Source organism: Xyrauchen texanus, chromosome 25 (genome assembly GCF_025860055.1).
Source record: "Xyrauchen texanus isolate HMW12.3.18 chromosome 25, RBS_HiC_50CHRs, whole genome shotgun sequence".
In the NCBI taxonomy this organism is placed as follows: Eukaryota; Metazoa; Chordata; class Actinopteri; order Cypriniformes; family Catostomidae; genus Xyrauchen; species Xyrauchen texanus.
This window is the reverse complement of record NC_068300.1, coordinates 18,611,833-18,635,250: the sequence shown is the minus strand read 5'-3', so window position 1 is coordinate 18,635,250 and position 23,418 is coordinate 18,611,833. Positions and strand designations below refer to the sequence as shown.

The window sequence follows — 23,418 nt, the reverse complement described above, 5'->3', positions numbered from 1 at the left end:
TGGTTACCAGCCCAGATTTTTAAACATTATGCTAATTCAAGCCTGCAGGCATGACATAATAAAAATATTTGAGTGTTTACTTAACTATTTGGTGATAAACTGCTACCTAGATGTTAGTTAAATCTGACAAAACATTCCTGTAGCCTGCATTTCTTTTTCCTAAAAATGCAAAAGATTTTCTTTTAGGTTAGTAATTATAGTTTGCTTTATAAAAAAGTGAGATAAAATCAATTGTTACCTTACAACTCACACTTTTTTGACAACTTTCAATTGAATTACTGATGAAGAAAATCATGTATGGAAACAAATATGAAAACCGTTTTTACAGTGCATATATGTGAGTGAATGCACTGCTTGAAATTCCAAATAGAAGCTCACTCTCATTCATGATGTACTCCTCCCATCTGAAGGCATGGCTGCCATTGCCATGGTACATTTCTGTAATGTTGATGGGCCAGATGACACACTTGTGTCGCAGATTTCCCATGAAGAGCTGCAGACCAATGAGGGCAAAGACACTGAGGCAGAACACTGTAAGGATCATCACATCTGACAGCTTCTTCACCGACTGGATCAAAGCGCCAACAATGGTCTTCAGACCTATGAAATACCAAATATGCACACACAGACACACACACACACACACACATATGCACGTGCACACAAACACACACAAAGGCACAGACTGTTGTATATGTGCTCAAGTCCCAGGAGTGTATGACAGGAGTATCAAGGCATGACGGGACAATAATGCTATCTGATGAATTCTTAATATTTTTAGCTGTGAGGCCATGTTAGTGTTTCAAGTGTTTTTCAGAAAGTGCACTGGGTCTCATTCACTAATAATGTGTATATATCCATAAAATCTGAGCAAATGTTATCACATCTTCATTTAAGTTTGCATTAAATAAATGTAATACTTTAGATATAAGATCCAATTCACAATTGGGTTTAAGCTTAAATGTTTTCATGTAGGCTATATATTACTATCAGAAACCGAATAAATAAGTGACCAACACACTCTCATGGCGAAATCGCCAGGTTTCGTACGACTTTTCTAAATTTGGCTGCGAATGCACTCGTTTTAATTCCTACGACTTTCACTACAGCCAATGACGTCGCTGGACATCGTTTCCATCTAATACGTGGAAATGACTTGCTTCTGTCACTCACGACAGCTTCCTATCATGTTTACACACTCTACTGATTGGGTAAGTTTCTCGTGCAGAACTCACGCTTACTTCCGCATTAGACATCTGGGAATATGCACGTGATGAGGTCATACGAATTTATGCGAACAACATAGTGCAAAGCCATACGAAATAGCCAACTTGTAAATTATGTATGAATTTTCATGAGATCAGGTTGAAGTGACCCTACAAGTATTTCAGATTAACAAAAAAGCTCCTTCCAAAATTTAAAACTCCATTTATTATGTTTAAACTGGTTTTGAGAATGGCACATTTGGCTAACTCGAAGATCTTGTTGCACATGTTTGCAGAGAGAGACAAATGGCTGTAAAAGGAATAGCTCTTTGGCTGAAATTGATTCAACCGTGGACAGGGGTTCCACATGTTTGAAAGAACTTAGTTGAATTGGGTAAATCCAACAAAATTAGACGTGTCAATGAAACTCAAAAAATCTGTTTTATTTCTTTATGTACCAACTAGTGAAAGAGATAGTGAATGTTAGCATGCTACATACATGCTGGTTGAAAGCACTGCAGAGTGTAGTTTAGTAACTATGTTATGGTTAGCACAGCATTTGCAAAACGAAGCAACCAATCAATTTCATGTGCGACATCTACTTGTCCTCATCATTACCATAATGGTAACCTGCAAAACTTCAACATGACGTAAACTCTTCTAAATATCAACATAAAAATTAAACACTAGTTTAGTATCCCCTTTATATTCATCTTGCATAAAAACACATTTTTACATTTACTCTCCAAATCAAGTCCCATACAAAGCATGCTGGAAAATGGAAATCCCAGTTTCATCAATGCTAAAACCACAAAACGTGTTCATGTAGTCCCAACTCAAATGGATTAAATAAACTTGAGAGAACTAAATGAAATCAAGTTGTGACAAAATGTTCAAGAATTGTGTTGCTTTAGTTCATTTAAATTAAGTAAATTGAACAAGCAGCAAAAATATTTTTTTGGAGTGTGTGGTTGCATGGAAAGCCCTTATATGCTAATTACTAATGACAAGCATGCACTCCCTAATTTTGAATATTCTGAATTTATCAACAATTTTATGTGCGAACGCACACAGTTATTAGTGAATGAGACACACTCCCTTATAGGGATATAGATGCTTGAGCACAATGAAATAGCCTGATGTTGTTTTATTGTTCATCATTTTAATATTTTTTAATCATGCCTTGATTCCTTAATTTATATTGATAATGATATAATAAATAAATAACACTACACAATAATAATCACAAAATACACTGCAAGTTTTTAATTACATAGATACTGTTTAGGAGCCATCCCTTTATTTGGTCTATAAAGATGAATAATTACTATCCTGCTTAAAGCTTTGTATCAATATAAGTTAAGTTGTGAGTATTAATTATCTCAATACATGCAAAGCCAATACTGAATTTCCAGTGCTCCAAAATAAAGGTTCCAGATTCCCATAGGATACCCTGAAAATAATTTTCTGGACAACAAATGAAGGGCTCCCTGTAACAGTGAGATCAACCTGACATCCATTTGTCTATAAATACTCCAGCACAACTAGAGGGCCATGACATAGGGAGAATAAAGCAGGCAGGGACTAGGGGGTGAAGATCACATGCAGAGCATTTCAGCTTGAGGGCTGAACTGAAAGAATCCAGTGTGCAAGCCTTCCAGAGCTCTACTGAACCTTGTGTGCTAAACATAATGAGAACTGCACTAACCCCTCCCATAAAACCCAACCCTATTCTTCATTCTACTTGAACAAAAAATAATTGCTTTATCACTAAGCCAGCAGACCCATAGTTCTCAAATGTAAAGCTGAAGTTTAGTATAGATATGTTACATCCAGTCATCCTCTTGCCCATAAACCCCTCCAAAAACATCTACAAATCTCCCAGGGCTCAGAGTTTTGCTGAGTATGCTTAGGTTCATCACCTTACTGAAAATAACTACACAGCAGAAAAATAGGAATGACAAATGCGACTTGCAGTAAAACCTAGTCAGCTATATAAATCCAGGATGTGTTGTTTTACTGAAAACTACTTACATGTGATACAATGTTTCAACATATTAAGATAAAACCATAAAATTTGAATGAAAGGCCTCTGAAGGAAATAGAAAAATAGCACTGGTGAGACAAACCTCAAAGCTGAATTCTTCTCAGTCAGACACAAAGACATTGCCCCTTAGCCATTTCCATTATTTTCCATTCTAATGATTATTTTTAAATGTTTGTGTTATCTTTTACATCCAAGTGCAATTTGTGGGTTTCATACAAAATAAATAAAATAAAAAGAAAGTGTAGAAAAATAAATATATAAAAAATGTAAGGCAGCCAAGCACTTAGTAGGCTAATACTATAAAGTAAAGTTATTTCTAAAGCATCATGCAGCATAAGATACGTCCACAAACTAGGCTTGGCAGTCTTCAATAAATAAGTAAGAGGTATGTTCTTTGGGAACTCACTGAGAGCCATGCAATTTTCATCTTGGGGAAAAAAACACAGCTTGCTTAAAATATCTACTCTACCACTCTGGGTGTTGGGGCTAGTTTGAAAAGCGATACATTTGACATGTTTGCAGATTTAATTCCAAAACATTTCCTGATATACTGTATGATATGTATTTGGCAAAATTACTGTTTTTTTTCCTATTTGCAACAGTTTTGAACAGTTTGACTTTGCGTGGTGACTGCATTCCCATATGGTTCTGTGCTTTAAGGGAGAACCATATGGGCTTACACAAGTCCTTGCTTTTCAAGTCTGCAATAAAATGGAGACCAATGAGGCTTATGTAGCTCTAAGAGATCTGCTTTAGTGTGTAGCAAAATTTGAACAAGCAAACAACAAACCTACAAATAATATATGCCTTGAGTTCAAACCAGTTTAATGACATGAGTAGGTTTATTCACCAAGGCACGGTTTGATCGCTAAAGCTTTCTAATATCTGTCTCTCCTCTGAAGTTTCTAAAGGGGCAAATAGGGTGCAGACACCAGAGTACTCTGGACTCCGGAGATTGATAGTAGACTGCAAAGCCTATCAAAAATGTATAAGCACCATTTTTGATCATTTTGGTTATAGGGAAAAAAGCAAATCAAATGTTCTTCTCCAAATTAAGTTCTGCAAAAATAATGAGAGAAAGTCCAACGAAAAAGATTTCAAATTGAATCGTAATAGGGGGTCACCCTGAAACGTGAACCTCAGTGTTTAAACTGCATCTCACCTGGAATGACAGAGATAGTTTTCAATGCTCGGAGAACTCTGAATGTTCTCAGCGCAGATACATTCCCCAGGTCCACAAACTCTGTTATATATCTGAAATAAGGGAGGATCACACACAGACACCAATGACAACCACAAACACGACAAGAACACCACCACAGCAATGAATCACCAGGAGGTACACAACGCACAGAGCCTGTCCACTAAGGGGGGGAAGGAAGGAAAGAAAACAACAATACACACACGTACAACTAACACTGACCCAGCCCCTCCCGCCCACACACTCTCTTACCTGGGATTACAGAAATAGTTTTCAATGCCCTCAGAACTCTGAACGTGCGCAGAGCTGAGACATTGCCTAGGTTTACAAACTCTGTTATATACCTGCAATGATCAGATCAAAGTTACATGGAGACATGGTCATGACTTGTACTGGATGACTTCCATATGCAGACTATATTGCTCTGTTTCATAAAAGTGTGTATCAACAGCTTTTAGAGGTGGGAGGGTGAATTGATGGTATAGTATTGCAATTCGGCACAATACTAAATTGATACACGGATGCCAAATATTGATATTTTAATGTATAATTGCATTTAATTACTACAAATTTGCATTATTACAAATTATTTGATATTCATAAAAACGATTGCATCTCAAATTTGTCTGATTAATTTATTGGTTTGAAATCACTGATGGTGAAAGTAAACACTGCAGCTCTACAGACTCAAGATGGCATATGTCGGTTTATTTCGATTTTTAATATGAATAACGAGTGATATGATGCCATCATTTTAAAGATTTGAAAAAATGTACAGCGAAAATGAAATGCATTGCAGATTTTTGCAGTAACACCACACAAAATAAGAATTGCAATTTGTATTATATCCTGACTCAAGTATAATGATAATATTATATTTCCAGATATCTGGTTATTCCCACACCTAAAGCTTTCATAAACTACCATACAAGCCATGTTTATGCAGCCATATTTTCGCATGAGAAGGTTATAGACAGATGTATGTCTGTCTATGAGCAAACTGAAAACAGGACAGATTTTAAAAACAAAGAGAGTAAAAGATGGAAAAGGAGTGTGAGAAAGACAGAGAGAGAAGTGAGTGGGCTGTGGGGAGATGGCTCTAAACACTGGTCTATTGAAACATGAATGGTGAAAATTCTTAGAATAGCAGAAAAGAGAGAGTATTCTGAAAAACCAGGTATACTGTCTTTACAATGCAGCAGAGAGGACAGTCAAAAGATTCAAAAGTACAGGTAAAAAACTGCACAAGTCATCCACAGCCATAAAGATGCTACCTAAAAAAATTATATAGTTAGAAACATAGTTTAACATCTATATCAGCTTTATACAGTGCACTATGAAATGAAGTGTCCCCCGCATAACAAGAGTTAAAAAGGAAGCACACCTCATTTATAATTTGTGCCCTCAAATCATCAATGCTTCAAGATTCAAACTGAAAAACATTCACTTCTGCAGTATCACTTCTCAAAGAGAACTTTACAATGTTTTGCTTGTTCCAATGTTTCTAATCATCAGCCATCATAAACATGTAACTGCCCTTGCTAAATTAGTTTATATAGTTAGCTTTGCTATTAATTAAATGATACTTAACAAATCAGACAAGGTTTTGTAATAAGATCTGGACCTGAATTATGTAAGCCTTGAAAATTAAAGGAATATTCTGGGTTCAATACAAGTTAAACATAATCAAATGCATTTGTGGCATGTTTACCACAAAACATTTTTTTAGACTCGTCCCTCCTTTTCTTTAAAAATAGCTACAATTGTGAAGTTGCATTGAGGAACTTACAATGAAAGTGAATGGGTTTATAGGTGTGAAGCCTATAATTGTATAAAAGCACTTATATTTATTCTTCTGTTAAAATGAATATAATATTTGAGCAGTACATTTGTTAACTCATCATTTTACCATCATTTTAGGGTTTTACGGTTTGTTAACATTACATCGTCATGTCAATGAAGTTGTAAAATTGGATATAAATTTACACAGAAAAGGTTAGTAAATGATTTTATCACATAAAAATCATGTTAATGCGTATATTGTTTATGTCTTGTGGAGATACAGTTTTGAAGCATTGAGTATTTTAACATTTATGGATTGGCCACATTCACCCCCATTGTAAGTGCCTCACTGGAACCCAGATTTTTGCTTCTTTTTTTCAAGAAAACGAGAGGCAAATCAAAATTATTTTTTGTAGTAATCAATATTATGCCACAAATGCTGTCGACTGAGCTAACTTGTATTGATCCCAGAATATTCCTTAAAATAATTGAGATCCTCTTATTATTTCTTGTTATATTCTAGCATTATAACCAGATATATTATTTTTTAAAGTCATTAATTTAAAAATAGCCTTTTATGATACTACTTTTTCATGCAGGCTTCCAGCAAAACAGGGGACACCCACAGTATCCGCAACATTTTTGTGGCAAGGCATGTAGGTGTCAGAATACTTACGCCATTGAGATGACCATGAAATCCAGCCAGTTCCATGGATCTCTAAGGAATGTGAAGCCATCTATACAGAATCCACGGGCAATGATTTTTACACCTGATTCAAACGTATAAATTCCAGTGAAGGTGTACCTGAGGGAAAGAATCGCATTTCCATTGCAGTTCTCTTTATAACATTCAGACAAACTAACAAATATAAACTTAAATTAAGCAACTGGAACTAAAGTATGTTTAACCATTATAAATTACACTCACTGAGAACTTTATAAGGAACACTATACAAATACTGGGTAGCCTCCCTCCTCAAAACAATTATTTGTGGCATGGATTCCACAAGATGTTAGAAATATTTCTTTGAGATTCTGGTCCATGTTGACATGATTGAATAAAGAAATTTCTGCAGTTTTATGAGCTGTACATTCATGCAATGAATCTCCCGTTCTACCACTTCCCAAAGGTGTTCTATTGGATTCAATTCCAATGACTTGGAAGACCAATTAAGAACAGTGAACTCATTGTCAATTGGGTCAGTTGTGGCCATGAAGAGATGCACATGGTCAGCAACAATACTTAAATAGGTTGTGGCATTAAAGCGATGATTGATTGGTATTAACGGGCCCCAAGTGTGCCAAGCCTGGCGTATTGACTCAAGGCAGGTTTGGTCCATGGATTCATGCTGTAGGTGCCAAATTCTGACCATACCAACAATGTGCCTCAGCAGAAATTGAGATTCATCAGACCAGGCTCCATATTTCCATTCTATATCTGTCCAGTTTTGATGAGCCTGTGTTCAATCCATCTCAAGGTTCATCATGTTGTCCATTCTGAGATGCTATTCTGCTCACTACAATTGTACAAAGTGGATATCTGAGTTACTGTAGCCTTTCTGTCAGCTCGAACCAGTCACTTCTCACACTCCTTACAGTCTAGCTGATCCCACAAAAGATCAAATGGGGTCAACACTCTTTTCCAATGATCTGTTGTCCAATGTCTGTGTTTATTTGCCCACTTTAACATTTTCTTTTCTTTTTCGGTTACAAACGTGGCTTTTTCTTTGCCATTCTTCCCATAAGAGTCTTCTCTTTACTGTTGTACATGAAACTGGTGTTGAGCAGGTCTCAAACTAGAGAATCTGATGTATTTATCCTCTTGTTCAGTTGTACATCTGGCCTTCCATATCTCTTTTTGTCCTTGTTAGAGCCAGTTGTATTGAATTGTATTTGAAGACTGTAGTGTACACCTTTGTATGTAATCTTCTGTTTTTGGACATTTCAAGCATTTTAAAGTGCATATATATATATATATATGTGATAAAGCTTTTGACACTTCGGAAAAATGAGGGACTCATACACAACTATTACACAAGGTGCAAACATTAACTTCAGCCATTGATGCTCAAGAAGACAACACATTACTATTTTCATACTATACTTTCTGTAAATATCTATAATGTCGATTCTGAAGAGCAGTACTAAATAAAAAATTAAAATCATGTTTTATCTCTTATATTTGTATACATTTTTAATGGGGTGTGAACATTTATGAGACAAAAGGGAATGCAAACTTTTCTTCTCAACTATATATACTGTTTATTAAACCTCAGATTAATGGGTTAACAGCTGTCTTCTTTTTCCTCAGCTTTCTATCTTTCTATCAATCTAAATCGAGCAATTATGTGATTTGGCAACTAAAAACAGCCATCTGGCTCCTTAATGTTTCAGTTTAGGAGCCAATGGCTCCTAAGTAATTTTTATTATCTGGAGCCTTGTGTAGGTGTTTTTAATAAAGTTCTCAGTGAGTGTATATTTAAAATATTTAAAATACATTTTTATGATAATTGTGAGACAAAAGACATCATGCTGTAGTAAGTATATTTACTTACTCTACATGTTTGGACCACTCAGGAGGGTTACTAAACGTCATGAACACACAGTTGGTCAAAATTGTACACATAATGAACATGCTGAATACTGTGGGTACCAGTTAAGGAAATACAATAATACATTTAAACATATTTTACACTGTAGATCATTATAAACATTTAATCAGGACATTCAACAACAACAGAGCACAGACAGAACATGTCAAATTGGGACTAAGTTGTAAATCACTGCTAATGCTGATATCACAGCAGGGAGCAGCTGTCAGCTCTTATCACATTTTTGTGGGCACTTTAAATCTTTTGGGATGTTTGTACTACAACCACATCAACCATTAAATTAGTCAAACAGTCCTCAGAGGACAACAAGAAGGATTTTATGGAATTTTTGTGGTATATTTGTGATAATTGTGTCATTGTTGTGCACAGTATCAACCCCACTGTAAATCTGCCAGTACATGTCTTAAGAATGCAGGAGCTGCAGAGGTAAATTTGTCATAACAATCTAAATAAAACATTGATAAATGCAACTATTTATGGCCATGGAGAAAGCACCCTTTTTAAGTTGTGCTTTGTGCTTTGTGTTTTGGCCACATTAACATTAATCATCAGCCATTTGATATATAAATAAAACTGAGTAAAACATGAAAAAGAAGACTACATTACTTTGGCAGTTATTTACAATGGAAGAATCAAATATAAAGGCTACTGCTGCATGGTGTCAAGCAGATGTACTTGGCCCAACAAATCCCTGCTCAAATCTGCTCTGTCAGTTGACTAGACACATGCTGAAAACAGACAACAGAGCTCCCCTCCCCACCATATTTATCTCTCCATCTCATCTCAACACTGTCAAACAAAAACTGTTGTCATGCAACTAAAAATGACACACATCCACACCCAAAAATATGCTGTTACAGTCCCACTGTCATATGAACTGCTTTACTAAAACGGTCAGAAATCATTAGCATTAGGCTATTCCTTCCATCAAAAATTATTTTGATATTATATATTTAAGACAGATATTTACAGCATGGTGAACCACACATCCACAAATGTATTATATGCACTACAGGCACAGCTTGAAAAGGATATGAATGTATCAAAATTTTAATAGCTATTCGCCTAGCAAGATTAAAAGGGCTTATCATGTACAAGGCAGGTGTGGCACTAAAGCGGAAGATTGTTTTCCCTCTATTTAGCACTATAAACGTCTGTGGAAAGAAAAAGAGAGAAAGCCAGAAAGATAGACAAGTAAAAGAAGACACACAATGAGAAAGAGAAATATAGATTAGTTGCAAGCAGAAAAACCTTTATGATATAGGATCTGCTGTATCACGTCTACATTATGAAGAAATATCTAAATAGTATGCCAACGTCTTCTACTGCTATATAAAATTAGGCATCACAATGAAGACATATTTAAGTTGATAAACTACTTAATATTAAAATCATATTCTTTGGCAAGGAAAAAGCACAGGCAAATACAGAAGATTATGAAAAGGGAAAAGCAAAACATAATCTCATAATCTCTGGAAATTAATACATTGCAAAAAGAGTATATAACAATAAATAAATACCATACAATGCATAGACCAAAAAATGATCAGGCTAAATGGCATTAAAATCAAGTGTGTATGTGTTTTGGCAAAAAGAAAGAGAACTGAATTGTAACTTTAACAAACAATTTTCAGAATTTACCACCTAAACATTAAATCATCTTCCCATAGCTGTGAATACTTTGCTAAAAATAACGGAACACACAAGAGAATTTGGGAGAAGCATTAATGACTCGGCATGTTAAATGAGGGCTCCTGTGAAGGTGTTTGTAAGATTGAAGTCTTTAGGCCATTTTGCCAAATTCCTAATGGCCTTGGGAAAAAATATATACATACAGGCTTATTAAAATGCAAGCATTATATATAGCACATATAAGGAGCCCCTTAGAGGACTGGGTGGGAATTTTCTGTTTCTGTTTTTTTATTTGTACAGTATTTATCAATACTGATATTCTTTCAATGTTATTTTACAGTATGTTATTTAATAGTGCATTAACTTATGGTAAAATATTCTACATTTAATTAAAAAAATGTGTTAGTATATGTTGAAATTAACATGAACCAAGATTAATAAATGCTATACAAGTATAATTCATTGATAGTTCAAGTTAACTAATATTGTTAAATTATGTTAAAAAAGTAACCTTATTGTAAAGTGTAACCACAACATTACTATAATAAAACCATACTTAAACTATGCTATTTGCATAGTAAAATCATAATACCACAGAATTAAGATTTTTATTATCATTGTTTTCGTTTTCCTGTATTATCACTATGGGTTCACAACAAATATTATGGTTAAATATTGTTACTGTAGTACAAAACTATTGCGAGAGCATGCAAAATTATTGCGAGGGAACACTAAACTTATTGCAAGGGAATGAAAACTATTGCGAGGACACAAAAATTATTGCGAGGAAACACTAAACTTTTTGCGAGGACACACTATACTTATTACGAGGGAATGCAAACTATTGCAAGGGAACACTAAACTTATTGGGAGGTAACGCAAAATATATTTCGAGGAAATGCAAATTAACACGAGGGAACACTAAACTTATTGCGAGGGAATGCAAACTATAAATTTTATTACCATTGTATTTGTTTTTCTATATTATCACTATGTGTTCACAACAAATATTATGGTTAAAATATTGTTACTGTATTATTATTTCTTATTATAAATTGTATTTATAGGTGCCTTACAACAAAACAATAACATTAAACAACAATTAATCATTATTTCAGCCTGAACAGACATAATACAAACACAAAAGCAATCACATAAAGCCTGCCTAAAAAGATGGGTCTTAAGGCGAGATTTAAAAACCAGAAGATTTTCAATGTTTCGCACATCCAGTTCCATAAATAAGGAGCTGCATGTCTAAAGGCTCTAGACCCCATAGATGTTGTGCGATCTCGACAGAGAACAAAAGGTGAGTGCAGAAGAAGATCTTAAAGTACGAGGAGGAGTGTGGATTTGAAGAAGGTAAAATAAGTATGATTTTAAGGAGGAATTTTAAAGTCAATGTGATATTTAACCGGGAACCAATGCAAGTATTGTAATATGGAAGTAATGTGTTCAGTTATAGGAGTTCTGCAAATCATTTGTGCTGCTGAATTCTGTATTAGCTGGAGTTTATAGAGAAGTCTTTGATGTAAACCACTCTTTCATCGCAACTACACAATCTGAGAGGATAGATGGAGGAAAAATAGAGGTAGGTTTGGAGAACAGGTAAAGTTGGGTGTCATCAGCATAGGTAAAAGATAAATAATAAACAAGAGAGGACCTAAGACTGATCCCTGTGGAACCCCAGTATTAACGTATGAAGGCTTTGATATAAAGTGCTTGAGCTGTAAAAATTGAGTACAACCCGTAACAAAAGATCGAAACCAAGTCAGGGCAGTACCCGATTCCCATCGATTCCAATCTGTCCAACATAATGCTGTGTGAGATGGTATCAAATACCGCAGTCAAATCGAACAAAATAAGTATAGACAGAAAACCTGAATCAGCAGCTGACAATAAGTCATTAGAAATCTTAATTAATGCAGTCTCAACACTATGATATGTGCAGAAACCAGGTTGAAATTGCTCGTACAGACTATTATCAGAAAGATGATCATGGACTTGGGATGCAACAACCCTTTCCAGTATTCTAGAAAGAAATGGTAGATTTAAAATGGGGTGGAAATTATCAAAGTTACTTGAATCAGCCCCCGGTTTCTTAAGTATAGGTGATATCACAGCAGTTTTACGTGAAGAAGGAACAGTGCCAGAAACAAAGAAGAGAGAGAACGTAAGCAGGCTTTAACCAAGTACGCTGGAATAGGATCCAACTGACAAGTTGAGGATTTAGATTTTTTTATAATACCGACTATTTCGTCGATACTTGGAAGTCTGAAAGTGGAAAATATGGAAATTAGATGTTGGTAAGAACATAAATTGGAAGTACAACAACCTAAATTTGATACAGAAATGTATGATGAATATTTTAAATTCAAATAAAAAAATAAAAAATAAAAGCTTCACAGAGATCAGTAGAGTACTAATGAGAGTGGGTCGGCTGTAGCTCAGTTGGTAGAGCGGGTCAGCTACTACTCGCAGGGTCGAATCTTGGCCCGCATGACTCCACATGCCGAAGTGTCCTTGGGCAAGACACTGAACCCCAAGTTGCTCCCAATGGCAGGCTAGTGCCTTGCATGGCAGCTCTGCCCCCATTGGTGTATGAATGTGTGTGTGAATGGGTGAGTCACAGTGTAAAGCGCTTTGAATACCGTTAAGGTTAAAAAGGCACTATATAAGTGCAGACCATTTACCATGTCTCAGTTTTTGCTGAAGGATTTGCCAGCCTTTCTAGCAATGGGCATTTATCAACTCCAGATGAACTGATACTTAATTCCTCTGCGCTAAGGAGCACTATAACCATAGAATTTCAACAGGCCAGTGCTAAATGAGAGCTCTTTCTCCCAACATAATGATTATTATGTTGAGAGCTCTTTCTCCCAACATAATAATCATTAAATTGGAGGTGGTAAGGGCTTGTTAAGCTTTTTTTTTCAACTGCCATAAACAAGAAAAAAGAGAAGAAAAAAGAACAACAACAAACTTAAAAACACCACAACACTGACATATACCAATGTGTCATATTATGTTATATAATCTTGGCAATAAAAACGTAAGAAAAAGAGAATAAAATCATAATTTATGGGAGCAATATAGGCTACTTTTCAAATTAAATATTTGAAAATATTTGAAAAAGAATCACAATTTTCCATTACATGAATTAGGGTGGAAGTTAGTACTTTGACCACATTATTTGTAAAATATTTGTCCAATGGAGTGGACCGTAACGTAACGGTGTGCGACCAACGTTGATCTGTACGACCAGGGTTCAGTTTTGCATTTGCCGTATTATTTTTCCCATTCTATTTCTTGAATCCACTCTTAATATTTTCTTTATTACTATATATATATATTTAATAAAAAATAATATAAAAGGTAGTTTTAATGTAGTAATATTGTAGTAACCATAATGTTTTGATGGAATTATTATTATTTTTTTTTTACTACAGTAATATGGTGTTAATATAGTAACCATGATTAATTATGTGGATAAAATTATTTTACTACAAAATATCATGGTGATACTGGTTATTTTATTTGTATAGGACGTCAGGACAGATCTGTGTTCCAATCGGTTTAGAGCATTATTTAGGGATTTAGGACACTTTTAACACTTTTTATCGAGAGCGCTTCAGCAATTCACACCTTAACTCCATGGGGGGAGGAGGTGTTTTAATATTTTGTTTGAGCTGAAAAAGGTGCAGTGGGGACTCACATGTTGCCAGGCAAGAATATGATCGATTACATTATCAACATACATTGAAAAAATATATTTACACTAATAACAAACAAACTCAGGGCTTTATTAATTCTGGATTGTTCATTCAATTACTGATTGATTTTATAATGTCACATAATATTTGGGAACAGCATTTTGACGAGAAAAAGATGTTCAAATTTCATACAATGTCATAATCTGACAAGACCATCATATTGTGAACGTGAAGCACAAGTTAACATTGCGTTAACATAGCATGATAATGTGCACCATTTCACATCGAATAAAGAAACCTCATTTGAACATATAGTTGCTCTCAACTGTTATCGACACCTAATAGCTCAAACTGTGAAAGTGGTGGTGGTGTAGTGGTCTAAACCACATAACTGGTAAACTGGTAATCAAAAGGTCGCTGGTTCGATCCCCACAGCCACCACCATTGTGTCCTTGAGCAAGGCACTTAACCCCAGGTTGCTCCGGGGGGATTGTCCCTGTAATAAGGGCTCTGTAAGTCGCTTTGGATAAAAGCGTCTGCCAAATGCATAAATGTAAATATGAAAGTTGCGCCGATCAAACCGTATTTGAACCAGATCGAAACTCCTGCCTGGCTAAGTTTTTATTTGTTTTGCTTCATTCTGCCATTCCCAGGCTAATTATACCACTTATTTTCATCTGTACAAGGATGCCAACATTATGTAGTATGTTTATTCAGAACTCAGCCCCAGTTAAACTGTAACACTGGAGAATGACACAGAGGGAACCCCCACTATTACTACGTTCGTAATTTACATGCGTCGCAGGGCTCGTTGTCTCGGTTCGCTCAGCTGCAGCATGCACATAATGTGACAAAAAGCAACAATGTTCCACACTATTGTAAACTATTCTCATGCTATTGTAGGCTACCGTATAATGCAATAAGTTTGAATAATACATTTTAACATGTATTCATGAACGCTGCCGCCCTATGCGACCGTATCGCCAATGATTTTACCTTTAAAACACAATCGTGATGACAAGTTAAATACCATGTAAAAAAAAAAAAATACAATTTCATATGAAAAAATGACCAACAATGATCTTACAGGGCACAGTGTCAGTAGCAGCCACTGCACCAAATTGATTTTTGTGAATCTGCTGGATGTAGTTTACTTTCTAAACAGACAATAAGATAAGTAAAGCTGGTCTCAAATCTGCGATTTGCAGGAATAGACAGTACAAGTTGATGTGAGTGCACAGTCCCTGAGCTATCAGTCCACATGTGACATTTAAAGACCTTTTGTTTTTAACAACTCTACACCAACTGCTGTAACTTTAAAGAATATTATTTAAAAACAACACAATAAGCACACAGACACACACAGACACACACAGACACACACACACACACACATATACATATATATATATATATATATATATATATATATATATATATATATATGTATATGTGTGTGTGTGTGTGTGTGTGTGTGTGTCTGTGTGTGTCTGTGTGCTTATTGTGTTGTTTTTAAATAATATTCTTTAAAGTTACAGCAGTATATATGCTTATGAGCGGGTCTAACGCATTTAGTCTAACACTGATGACTAGTTGGGTCAATTATAACATGGGTTAACGTCATTAATTACATGCATTGTTTATGTTTTTTCATAAGGGATAACAAATAAAATTATGCATGTTCACAATGTATTTTCATTTTGATTTTCAGGAAGATAATTAAATAGATAATATCTATGAAGCAACAGTTTTAATTTATTGAAAAAGTCTGAAATTCAAAAAAAAAAAAATATTTGTATCAATTCATGGACTTACTAAACTATAACTTTAATACTGCCATTAATTTTGCATTGTTAGATCAACTTCTACACATCAACATGTTTAAAAAAACAATACAAATAATAATATAAACAATTTAGTCATAATAACTCTCAATTTCTTCACACTACTAAACGATGGTGACAAAAGTGTCCCTTTGCGCCTCCTGGTGGTAATTTTTCAAACGTGTCTCACGTATGAGTATTTAAAGGACGTGATATGAACGTGAAGCGGTCGTCTATGTTCCGCAACTGCTTTCGGGCCCTTAAATAATGTATAACGTGCGAGTAAGGGCAGCCGTTGGACTTTCTGGTGCCCTCCTAGGTTAATATGGTACCTCCCTAGGGAGTTGGTGCCCTACGCAGACTGCGTAGTCTGCTTATAGGGAGTGGCGGTACTGTTGCGAGGTAACACTGAACTTATTTGAGGTAACTAAACTTATTGTGAGGGAACGCAAACTATTGCGAGGAAGCGCTAAATTTATTGCGAGGGAATGCAAACTATTGTGAGGGAACGGAAAACTTAATTCAAGGAAATGCAAAACCTATTGTGAGGGAACACAAAACTTATTGCGAAGGAAAACAAAACCTATTGTAAGGGAATGCAAAACTCATTGCGAGGGAATTCAAAGCTTATTGAAAGGGGACCCAAAACTTATTACGAGGGAAAACAAAACTTATTGTGAGGGAATGCAAAACATATTGCGATGGAACGCAAAAATTATTGCGAGGGAATGCAAAACCTATTGTGAGGGAATGCAAAACTTATTGTTAGGGAATGCAAAACCTATTGCGAGGGGACCCAAAACATATTGCGAGGGAACACAAAACTTATTGTGAGGGAATGCAAAACCTATTGCGAGGAGACCCAAAACATATTGCGAGGGAACACAAAACTTATTGTGAAGGAATGCAAACTATTGTGAGGGAATGCAAAACGTATTGTGAGGGAATGCAAAACTTATTGCGAGGGAACTCAAAACTTATTGCGAGGAGACCCAAAACATATTGCGAGGGAACACAAAACTTATTGTGAAGGAATGCAAACTATTGTGAGCGAACGCAAAACATATTGTGAGGGAACACAAAACTTATTGCGAGGGAACGCAAAACTTATTGCGAGGAATGCAAAACTTATTGCGAGGGAATGCAAAACGTATTGTGAGGGAATGCAACACTTATTGCGAGGGAATGCAAAACCTATTGTGAGGGAATGCAAAACCTATTGCGAGGGGACCCAAAACATATTGCGATGGAACACAAAACTTATTGTGAAGGAATGCAAACTATTGTGAGGGAACGCAAAACTTATTGCGAGAGAACGCAAAACTTATTGTGAGGGAATGCAAAACCTATTGTGAGGGAATGCAAAACCTATTGCGAGGGGACCCAAAACTTATTGTGAGGGAATGCAAAAGATATTGCGAGGGAACACAAAACTTATTGTGAGGGAATGCAAAACTTATTGCAGGGAATGCAAAACCTATTGAGGGACCCAAAACTTATTGTGAGGGAATGCAAAGATATTGCGGGAACACAAACTTATTGCGAGGGAATGCAACACTTATTGCGAGGGAATGCAAAACCTATTGTGAGGGAATGCAAAACCTATTGCGAGGGGACCCAAAACTTATTGTGAGGGAATGCAAAACCTATTGTGAGGGGACCCAAAACTTATTGCGAGGGAATGCAAAATTTATTGCGAGGGAACCCAAAACATATTGCGATGGAACACAAAACTTATTGTGAAGGAATGCAAACTATTGTGAGGGAACGCAAAACTTATTGCGAGGGGACCCAAAACTTATTGTGAGGGAATTCAAAAGATATTGCGAGGGAACACAAAACTTATTGTGAGGGAATGCAAAACCTATTGCGAGGGGACCCAAAACTTATTGTGAGGGAATGCAAAACCTATTGCGAGGGGACCCAAAACTTATTGCGAGGGAATGCAACACTTATTGCGAGGGAATGCAAAACCTATTGTGAGGGAATGCAAAACCTATTGAGAGGGAATTCAAAACTTATTGCGAAGGAACCCAAAAGTTATTGGGAGGGAAAACTAAAATGATTGTGAGGGAATGCAAAACTTATTGCGAGGGAATGCAAAACTCATGGTGAGGGAATGCAAAACTTATTGCGAAGGAACGCAAACTATTGTGAGGGAACGCAAAACTTATTGCGAGGGAACGCAAACTATTGTGAGGGAATGCAAAACTTATTGTGAGGGAACGCAAACTATTGTGAGGGAACGCAAAACTTATTGCGAGGGAACGCAAAACTTATTGTGAGGGAACACAAAACTTATCGTGAGGGAATGCAAAACCTATTGCGAGGGGACCCAAAACTTATTGTGAGGGAAAACAAAACCTATTGTGAGGGAATGCAAAACTTATTGCGAGAGAACCCAAAACTTATTGGGAGGGAAAACTAAAATGATTGTGAGGGAATGCAAAACCTATTGCGAGGGGACCCAAAACTTATTGCGAAGGAACGCAAACTATTGTGAGGGAACGCAAAACTTATTGCGAGGGAACGCAAAACTTATTGTGAGGGAACACAAAACTTATCGTGAGGGAATGCAAAACCTATTGCGAGGGGACCCAAAACTTATTGTGAGGGAAAACAAAACCTATTGTGAGGGAATGCAAAACTTAGTGCGAGAGAACCCAAAACTTATTGGGAGGGAAAACTAAAATGATTGTGAGGGAATGCAAAACCTATTGCGAGGGGACCCAAAACTTATTGCGAAGGAACGCAAACTATTGTGAGGGAACGCAAAACTTATTGCAAAGGAATGCAAAACTTATTGTGAGGGAACGCAAACTATTGCGAGGAAATGCAAAACTTATTGTGAGGGAACGCAAACTATTGCGAGGAAACACAAAATATTGAGAGAGAATGCAAAACATGTTGCGAGGGAAAACAAAACTATTTCCAAAAAAAAATTCCCGCCCTGTCCTTTAAGAGGATCAACACATTTGGAAGAGGTGAAAATGTGTCAACATATTTAAATGTAACATTCTTGGTGCTACCAAAAATTATTCCTTGCTGTGCTTGCACACTTCTCTATCTTGTCCAGTTGAATTTGCAGTGAAGTTTTGTAGCATATGGTTGAATTTGTACACATTTTTGCAGAGCATGTTCATGGCCACGAAAAAGCCAACATAAGCTCACCAGTGATTCACTCGATAACCTTATAATTGTTTAAATAAAATATGCTCTCAGCCATCAAAGTTTAATAGGTATTTGCAGAAATAGGATGCACCCCTGCACTCCTTTTACATGCTTGAGTTTAGTGGAACACACACACACACACAAAACTCTTCAGCACCATGACAAAGCCTACTTTTAGTAAAATATATGTACATAACTCATCCTTAAGTTGTTCCAAACCCAACACAAATGGAGATGTTAGACAAAATGTTAGCCTCGGTCACATTCACTTTCTATGTACGGAAAAGTAAAGATGCAATTAAAGTGAATGGTGACTGGGGCTAAAATTCTTACATCTCCTTTTGTGTTCCACAGAAAAAATAAAGTCATACAGGTTTGGAACAGCATGATGATGAGTAAATTATGACATAATTGTAATATTGGGGTGAACTTTCCCTTTAATTACATATAGCACACTCAAATTACAGGCTTATTGAATCACATAAACAATAAGAGCCAACATTCATCTAGTTATTTGGGTAAACTATGCCCCTAAGGAAGTGTACCTCAGTAAATAAGACCTTGTATATGTAAATAAATATAGAGCTAGGTCTATTTGGGTCAGACTGAATCAGGCCACCATGTAGCCTACATACAAATACCTGCTCAGGCAACAAATATCACCTGCTCAAGAGCCGGTGTGTGAGACCACAGGGTTTAACTTCTCACGGAAAATTTCTAAGATACTGAATTAAAAACAGGCATAGAGTGATGAAAAAGATCCATTCTAACCACAAGCCTATAGTTCATGCCACAAGAATGAAACAGAAGATGAAAAAATAATGCAGAAGCGATGCATGTACAAAAATGCATTTGCCCTTGCCCATACTCTCTTTCTATATAGCACACAAACACACACACACATCTATAGATGACACGTGCAAAAACATACACACCCACACAAGAGAAGCGCATGTGGGCTTCCTCTTTTTAATGCATGACAGGCTGCACAACTACTGAAAATTTTATAATTCAGAGTGGAGCAGCTAAAAGACATAGAGAGATTAAGAGAAGGACAGAAAGACAGCCCAGAGAGGAATGAATAAGCATTGAGGAAGATGGAGACAGAATATAAGGATAATAAAAAGTCAATTAAAGGAATAGTTCACCCAAACATGAAAATTTGCTGATAATTTACACCCCCTTAGGCCATCCCAGAAATATATGACTTTCTTTCTTCATCAGAACAGGATTTAAGATTTTTAGCTTCATCCAATTCAAGTGAATGGACAAAAAAAATGTGATGGTCCAAAAAGCATATTTAGGCAGCATTAAAGTAATACCCATGATTTAAGTGGATCAAGTAATGTCTACTGAAGTTCATCAATAAGTTTGTGTGAAAAACAAATCACTAATTAATATTTTTTTTACTTTAAATCCACGCTTCTGCCAGCTCTCTGTAGCTGTTTGAATTGGCCTAACTCTTGCGTGAAGTACGTTCTGTGCAGTGGCGGCTGCTGGTCTTTCAAAGAGGGGAAGCTCATTTTCGGCCTACATTATAAACTTATTTACCCTATTTTTTGCACTAAATCAATCTTAGGTGTTGATCTGCCCTGCTGTTTAATTCTAATTTTTTCCTCGTAAGGAAGACTTTCAAATGGCTTTGCCAAAATCAGGTCGACAATATTAGCACCGTCTGCCATCATGCGCAGTTTCACCCGTACGACGCTAGCCTAGCCTACTGTATGAATGAATGAATGAACGAACGAACGAATGAACAAACGAAGGAACGCTTTAAAACAAAATATATTAAACTTGGTAAAACTGAAACAAGGAATGTGGTGTATAATTGTGTGAAATGTATTATGCAAATTGACTAGCAATTTCGCCAAACAAATATAAAGAAATAGGTTGCAGCAGTTTGTCTTTCGACTACACTTGAGAAATCCGCGATGGGACTGAGCGCGAAATAGCTTCAGTGACTTCTTATAGTACAGATTCGCTGTCAATCAAAAGGAGATGCAGTCTTTCGACAGATCCTCCAATCATCACGCGGAAGCCCGGAGTCTGGGCCAGCCCACTCCTCATTCACCCCCAGAGACGCTGAGCGTCCGTGGGCGGGACATAATCGCAGCATTTATCCAATGACCGTCTATTTTTGGAGCACTGAAAAAAACTGTTCAGAGCAGCCCCGTTGAAGTCAATGGACGCTGGGCTTCAACAGGGAAATGCACTGACGCTACGGGAATGTATGAGAAGTAAATCGAGTCAGCCGACCTGCTATATGTAATGTAGCTGATTCTGAACGAACTCGTCTTCGAGATGAACGTGTTCTAACGCATTTTTAGTCAATAAATTGTTTACACAATAGTACATATTTGACCATTATTTTTTTGACATTATAGGGGAAGCTGAGCTTCCCTTGCAGTCTTAAAGAAATCCCCACTGGTTCTGTGGTAAACAGTGCAGACCTTCTGAATTCTCACATGAACAACCCAACGTGATGACGTCACGTGACAGCAAAAGGAGGCATTGAGTGTTTACAGGGAGCTTCACTTCAGAAGACATTACTTGATCGTCTGGAGTCGTGTGGATTACTTTGATGCTGACTAAATATGCTTTTTGGACCATCAAAAATGGGTGTCCATTCACTTGCATTGGATGAATCTAAAAACCTGGGATACTTTCCTAAAAATCTTAAATCCTGTTCTGATGAAGAAAGAAAGTCATATAAATCTTGGATGGCCTGATTTTGTCATTCTGAAATTATCACCAAATTATCATTTTTGGGTGAACTAATCCTGTAAAGGCTGGCGAGAAACGTTAAAATGTGTGAGAAGACAGATTTTTATGATTGCAGTAAAAATCTGGAAAATGTAAATGAAAATAAAAAATTATGTTTTTTATATGTTGTGACAGGGTTAAAATGGGAAAGGAGGAGGTGGGAACTGGCTGAAGAATCTAATTAATCTTTTAATAAGAACTTAAACAAAAAGACACAAACATAAACACACATGGCAGCTGCATGTGGCTCTCTCTCCCAAACTGCTTCATCTATCCCTCTTCTCGGCTGATTAGCCCGTTTGGTGCATAGTCATGGCCCGGCCCCACCTTCCTCTCATCACATATGTATTTACTGGAACTTTATTTACTATAATCTTCTAATTCAATTGATTTAATTTTAATATTTAATCTGAAGTTAAAAACATCAGATTAACAGAGAGAAAACTAGAGATCATGTTACTGGGTGATGCATTTTTACTGAGTGTTTCAGTAAAAATGGAGAGAGAAAAATGTCAAGAAACATAAATAAGTTGAGAGAGGTTGATTGATGTAAAAGAGAATGGTGAGGGGAGCAGCTAATGGCCATAAAACAAGAGAGAGTGAGAGAGAGAGAGAGAGGCTTCAAAGTCATTTGTGACATCAATAGAAGCTTGTGTAATTTCAACAAAGAAAATCCCTCAATATTCCATATTCCAAAAATTACAAGTTTTAGTAATTTGGTCTCAAGCACATAACTGGTAATCTGATAATCAGAAGGTCGCTGGTTCGATCCCCACAGTCACCACCATTTTGTCCTTGAGCAAGGCACTTAACTCCAGGTTGCTCCTGGGGGGGGATTGTCCCTGTAATAAGGGCTCTGTAAGTCGCTTTGGATAAAAGCGTCTGCCAAATGCATAAATGTAAATGCAAAACACCATTACCTTGAGTCAACACAGAGCTATATCAAATCATCAGAAATAAATTAGATGCTTGAATTATCGTGGGCCAGAATAATATTTCGTAGTGCCTAAGAGATGTGGAAAGTAAAGAGGCTGAGAGCAGATTTGAGGGAGGAGTGTGTAAGCCCGTTTATCGGTCCAATGACGGTCTCCAATAATACGGGTGAAGGTCTCTGCGCGTTACTGTCTTTCTTGTTACGCAACACAACAATATTAAATGAAATACATTTTCTCTTATGTATTACCTCGTTTATTCATTTGACTCCATAAATGAAAAGGTTTTTAATGATATATTAAAAGTGAGCGAATGTTTGATTATTCCTTTAACTCCTTTAATTATATTTTACCCGTTTAGATTAAGAAACTATGTCACTTTGAGGTCCTCGAGTGTTTTCTCTACACCGTGGGTCTCACGATCACAAGCGGCCAGTATTGGATCATCAAACAGAGGTAATTGCTATATACCTGAGATCGGTCACATTCACGTTCACACAATCAAAGATACTTCAGTATAGCCCCATGGAATTGCATACA

General features: G+C 36.4%; 2 protein-coding genes across 13 annotated transcripts in view; one reads left to right on the top strand and one right to left on the bottom strand.

The window, feature by feature from the left end:
- zgc:158263 (ceramide kinase family protein) overlaps positions 1-23,418 on the top strand; it is an 867,176-nt gene that overhangs the window by 500,788 nt on the left and 342,970 nt on the right. The gene's annotated exons all lie outside the window — the stretch shown is intronic.
- The window catches only part of LOC127618391 (sodium channel protein type 8 subunit alpha-like), a 74,871-nt gene that overhangs the window by 38,813 nt on the left and 12,640 nt on the right, over positions 1-23,418 (bottom strand). For 8 of the 12 annotated variants that reach the window (XM_052090801.1, XM_052090803.1, XM_052090811.1 and 5 more), the window contains exons 2-6: positions 9,883-10,001; positions 8,791-8,880; positions 6,912-7,040; positions 4,415-4,506; positions 379-600 (exon numbers count right to left, since the gene is read on the bottom strand). In XM_052090801.1, coding sequence (XP_051946761.1) covers positions 379-600; positions 4,415-4,506; positions 6,912-7,040; positions 8,791-8,880; positions 9,883-10,001 — 652 coding nt within the window. Of the gene's footprint in view, positions 1-378; positions 601-4,414; positions 4,507-4,705; positions 4,798-6,911; positions 7,041-8,790; positions 8,881-9,882; positions 10,002-23,418 lie in introns of all 12 variants that reach the window. The other 4 variants (XM_052090802.1, XM_052090804.1, XM_052090812.1 and 1 more) reach the window with 1 other exon arrangement.